Consider the following 5,965-nt stretch of genomic DNA (forward strand, 5'->3'; position numbering starts at 1 on the left):
ATCCTAGTATTTCAAGGAAATAAGATAATTTCACAGTAATATTAAATAAGAAAAAAAATAAATGAATAAATTAAACATAGGCAGTTGCGCCATCTTTGCTCATGCAAATCATCCCACTCATATTATAACATCAATTTTCTCTTCTTTATATTATTTCTTGCAAATCATTTACATCTATTTAATCTTCCAACCTTGAAATTAATTAATACAAATATATTATATTATGGAACTTCCTTATTTCACGCCTACACTACACCTCACCTACCAAGTTAACAGAAACGCCCTTCATTGCTAATTTCTACCTATATATACTTTCTTAAATTAAATTTTATGAAGGAATTTCTTCATTTTTTCTTCTTTGTTTCCCATTTCTTAGCATAATAATATAATTAATTATAGAAATGGATTAATGAGATTAAATCAATTTCGAATGTAAGGAAATTGATCTTAAACATCTTTAATACTATCATCTTAAGTTTAATTATTAGCTTATTGCATGGATCTTTGCTTTCATACAATTTGCTTTGTACTTTGTTCTTGGTTTGCTTTTATTTTATATGTCATATTTGATTTTGTCCAAGGACGAAGTCATCAAAGGAGCAAAAAGGTACACCCTTTTTTGAGAGGTATATATTTCTAAAAGTATTTTTAATTTTAATTATTTTTTTCTACAATTATTTTTGCATCAATTATATTTTTAGGGTAATACTTGATGTTTCAAAAAAAAAATAATTGTTTTCCCTTTACATGAGTGCAAGGAAATATCTCAATTAGATTGCCCAATTTTATTGTTATTTATCATCAACTTTATCGTAAAATAAAAAAAATTAATCCAATATATCTGGTGCATAACTTAGAAAATCTTATTAAAAAAATTTTTCTCAAGGCCTTTATAGTTCACTTAATCTATTTGTAGTAAGAAAAGTGGCAACTCCTCTCGAAACCTCCATGCATAGTACAAAGATGAATTTAGTCATCAAAGCTATAAGTTCTTGAAGTATTTACGAGCTGTTTGGTTATTGGTAATTATTATTTAATGGTGTTAATAAGAATGATTTATTTTGTAAATTTTCATAAAATGTATTATTATATTCCATAACAATGAAACTTATATCATAAAAACGTTTTTTTATTTGCAATTTTCAATACCACCTAATACCCATCTTCAAAAGGTAATGTCATAGAACGAATTTTGTAATGAAAATAAGATAATTAAGTAAAATGAGCATAATCATTAAACTTGTAAAGAGATTTTTCTACCTAAATTACACTTAATTTCAAATACCATTCAGATTATTTAATACCACTGTCAAAACCAATAATGAGTACGAATATAACATTCAAACTATAGAAATTTTGATAGATTACATGTTTAATTAATATACAAATTCAAAAATATATTACAACTTCTTTTGGTCGAAATTTTCTCCCCTTTAATAATTTAGATTTCGGGTTGAAAATTTTGTGCTCAAGAACTTCTATTGGAAACTTTTTACATGACATTTGATTGCTACAGTCTGACATCATGAACAAAATATTTATATATTTAATGGCTTAAACTCCTATTTCATGTCATAAACTTGTCAAATAACTGTTTGTTTTTAAATGTCTCATTAGACACGTTTTTTAATGCCCTAATACTATACTAAATATTTCGAATTGTGTATAATTAGAAATTATAAAAATTAGATATTAATAAATTTTATTTTGGGACTAATCAAAGAAGATCTCATTTGACTATGTTTGTGAATGATGAATAGTGTTTAAAAATCAAATGAAAAGTTTACAAAGAAACAAAAATAGTACTTTTTATTTAATTCAATGTACTCATTTAACTTATTTTTTTTTATTTCTTTCAAACATTTTTCTCATTTTTCAATTCATACAATTTTAATCGTTTCTCTACTGCCTATCGAGCAAACTTGTTGGGAGAAAGCTAATACTCATTGTCTTGATGATGAAGTGAACATGAGCATGATGTCAAGTCCTATGAATAGGCTAAGGCAATTAGTAAACTCCAAGACATGGGACTATTGTATCCTTTGGAGATTAAGTGAAGATCAAAGGTAATTGATCATTTTTACAACCATATTATATAATTATTTTGATTTTATTTTGTAAATAGTTGGCCAAACATAAATATGTTACCCTAAAGTATATATTATATTCTGAAGCTTTAATTATTAGTTTTAGCTTTTTGTTAAGCTGATTCATCACATTGGCTTCTAACACCATGTTAAAAAACCAATTCAATTAAAAACTCAACCTGATGGTTAAGGTCTTATAATTGATCTAAGAATAACTATCTCATTTTATTTTTTGTACTTATAATTTAATTTAATTTATATTTTTTTCAGGTTTCTAGAGTTTATGGACTGTTGTTGTGCTGGAAGTGAAAATAGCATAGAAAATGGTAATAATATTAGTGAAGAGCTCTTATTTCCATGTAGGGATATGATGCTTCAACACCCAAGAACAAGGAGTTGTGAATTACTTTCTCAATTGCCCTCTTCTTATCCTTTAGATGGGTACTTAAATATATTTTTTTTTCTTTCTCTTTTTAATTTGTTTTCCAATAACTTTTTTTTTTTGGTGTTTTTCTTCTAATTAATACTAATATATCATGAAATAACTTGGGTTATAACACAGGATTAACATGGAGATCTTAATAACAAATCAGCCTAAATGGCTGAACTTCTCAAATGTTTCTGATTTAAATGTCAATGATCAAGTAAGTAATGCCTCAATTACATGGCTAAATAACTAAATAAGCACAATCCATTACAATATCATAGAATGCAAATTATTTCATGCAATCATGAGTCAACAATACTAAGAAACTGACTCGGTCTAAGGTGAGGTTTGGTTTGAGGAAAAATATTATTTGAAAAGCATTTTCGTAAACTATTTCCCACCCAACCCTATCTGTCCTTTTTTTATTGATTATTCGACAAGAGATTTAAAATGAAAAACTAGAGTTGAAAAGAATCATTTTATCCTTTTTATTTTTTATAAACAATTTCCTAAAAAATTAAAGCAAAACTTATTTTCTCGGTTCTCCATTACCAACATCTCTATTTTTACTTTACTAAATTTAAAGTTTTTTTCACTAATAAAACTAAACATCATTTCCATTTCCCTTAAAAATTAGTTTTCTTAAAACATCAAATAATCTTAGCAAATAATATTTTTCTTCGATCTAAACGCCTCTTACAAAACGGCACACATTAATAATAATTTTTGTGTAAAAATATTGCACTAGTAATTACTTAAACAAGAAAACTAAAGTTTCAATGTAAATTTGTCCACTCCTAACAGGTAAATATTGGTACCAAAGTTCTTGTCCCAGTGGCTGGAGGAATGGCTGAACTATTTGCTGCTAAACAAGTAATAATAACCAACTATATAATATCCTCATATTCCTTTTTTATCCCCCTTAAAAACAATATTTTTAGAGAAATTTATGTAGTAGTGATCTTAAGTTTTTGACTTTTTACGTGGTAAATAAATATTTTTTTGATTTGTATGGTGATCTTAAATATTTAACTTTTCCACTTATGATAGGCAAAATGTTAAGATGTTTGTTAAAAATTTATGTTATTATTACCACCATGACCGATTTTTTTCATAAAAACAAACGTTGCGATCCCCTTATGTCACATTTTTCAAAAATTTGTTTGAAATGAGTATTTAATTTAACAAAGAACTTTACGTTTTGTCTACTAGATGAAAAAGTTGAAAGGTGGAGGTCACCATATGAATTAAAAAAATATTTGTCTATAAAGTGGAAAAGTCGAAAACACAGCGTTATCATGTTGAATTTCCCATATTTTTAATTTAAATTTTAAGAATTTTCTGCATTATTTTTAATCAGATTTTGTTTTATAATGGGTTTTGAAGATGAATGAAGATCAAAATGTGATAGACTATGTTATAACTCAATGCACTACATTAATGGAGCAAGCAGCAATAAGCAGTTCAAGCAATGGGATCCACACCTTCTCCATGAACATGATCAATGAACTCCAATCTAATCCCACATTATCTGATCAAAACAATGCTAATCACACAATTACGGATCAAATTATCAACATTAACAGCAATGAATCTCAATCTTCTATGAATTTCATGCAACATTTTAATTATGTTTCTGAGACCAACAAAATTACTAGGAATGATTTTCTCCAGGGAGGAAATGACTCATTTCAGGCTGAAAATGTATTTGAGGAACTGATGAATAATGCTAATAGTATGCATAATATGCATCATGTTATGGATCATTCAATAAATGAACAGCAAATTGATGAGAAAGGCCCAATACCAAAGCATGAAATGGGCCGGGCTGACTCTGTATCAGATAGTGATCCACTTGATGATGAGGAAGATTCAAAGTATCATCGTCGTAGGCCCACAAAAGGCCCACAATCGAAGAATCTCATGGCTGAAAGGAAAAGAAGGAAGAAGCTTAACGAGAGGCTTTACCTTCTTCGCTCTATAGTCCCTAAAATTTCCAAGGTAAAATTTTGTGTATGAACAAGCATGTGTTAGTCGGGTTAATTTAGGTCAAAGCGACTTCATAATATTAATATAGTGTATCTTTACATGTATACAAAATCAACTCGGCTGTCATTTTTCTGTGTTATATGTTAAACAGTCAATACTAATAGGTTGGGTCTAGATTCCCCTTGACTTAGGTCGTTTTCATTGGGCTGAAAAGTGGGCTAGCTCAGCCCATTACTTGATGTAGGATGCCTGACTATTTCCTTGTAAAAGTGTAGTTGGATAGAGCTTCAATACTAGGAGATGCAATCAAATATGTGCAAGAATTACAAAAGGAAGAAAAGGATCTTCAAAATGAGCTTGCAAGGAATTCGGATGATGAAGATCACAACAATGACACAAATATTGATTATGGACAGCATCATCTTCACCAGCTTCCTCAGCCAAATTTCTTACAAGAAGTCTCAAATCCACACGGGTCTAGATTCGAGCCAGAATTTGATCATCAAACGGAGGTAACTAGTGATAAAGCACAACAAATGGAGGTAACTACTTCAGAAGATTATACTATCTCTTTGTCATCCTAGAGAGGCATGTACAAAACCCGAAAATGACTTGACCCGAAAATGCAGGTGCAAGTAGAAGTAGCTCAACTAGAGGGAAATGATTTCTTTGTGAAGGTATTTGGTGAACAAAAGCGAGGCGGCTTTGTAAGACTAATGGAGGCTTTAAGCTATCTTGGATTGGAGATTATCAATGTGAATATGACTAGTTGCATTAGTCTAGTCTCCTATGTTTTCATAGTTAAGGTAAGCAATAAACCAAAATTTTCCAATATTGTATCTTTTATAATAAATTCCGAGGCTATAACCATCGGCTTAAGCTTTAGGCTGAGTTTTTAGTTTGAAAACTGACAATCTTTGGAAATTTGTGATAGAAGAGGGAAAATGAAAATGTAGAAGCGGAGTATCTGAGAGACTCATTGTTGGAGGCAACGCGAAGTCAAGCGGGATTTTGGTCGGAAATGGCGAAAGCATCGACAGAAAATAGCAGTGGAATCGAGCATAGTCGACAGCAGAATAGCCAGCATTATGTGGTGCAGCACCAGCTTCACAACCTTCATATTGGACCTTTCCATAACCATTTTCATCATCTTAGCAACTAAAATTAAGGCTACTTTTTCATAAGCAAAATAATAAGGGTTAAGATTATGATTAGTTAGCTAGCTCTTTTTTATCTGCAGATTTTCAGCTGTTCTTATTCAATTGTGAAGTTCAGCTTTTCTTTTATCAGAGTTTATAGGATAATTGTATGATTCTTCATCTACAATTATGCTTTCAGAATGTTAAATTGACCGTAGGGAAGAGAAATGGATCATCAACACAAGAAAATGGATTAAGTGAATATAGATTTGACCTCGTTTGATCAGGTCTCATATTTTCACTGTTACTGATAGCAAACAAAG

At 29.7% G+C, this 5,965-nt stretch overlaps 1 protein-coding gene across 3 annotated transcripts; it reads left to right on the plus strand.

Moving 5' to 3' along the window:
- Nucleotides 1-446: 446 nt before the first annotated feature.
- LOC130806284 (transcription factor ABORTED MICROSPORES) lies at nt 447-5,965 on the plus strand. 3 transcript variants are annotated; one of them, XM_057671294.1, is made up of 9 exons: nt 447-626; nt 1,964-2,066; nt 2,358-2,528; nt 2,650-2,731; nt 3,319-3,387; nt 3,901-4,515; nt 4,779-5,045; nt 5,133-5,309; nt 5,438-5,965. In XM_057671294.1, exons 1-9 carry the CDS (start codon nt 497-499, stop codon nt 5,663-5,665), a joined length of 1,842 nt encoding a protein of 613 aa, XP_057527277.1. In that variant the 5' UTR covers nt 447-496; the 3' UTR covers nt 5,666-5,965. The 3 variants fall into 3 exon arrangements, with proteins under 3 accessions (XP_057527277.1, XP_057527278.1, XP_057527279.1); XM_057671295.1 differs by having other exon boundaries at nt 5,441-5,965; XM_057671296.1 differs by having other exon boundaries at nt 528-607.

This window comes from Amaranthus tricolor, chromosome 2, assembly GCF_026212465.1.
Source record: "Amaranthus tricolor cultivar Red isolate AtriRed21 chromosome 2, ASM2621246v1, whole genome shotgun sequence".
NCBI lineage: Eukaryota > Viridiplantae > Streptophyta > Magnoliopsida > Caryophyllales > Amaranthaceae > Amaranthus > Amaranthus tricolor.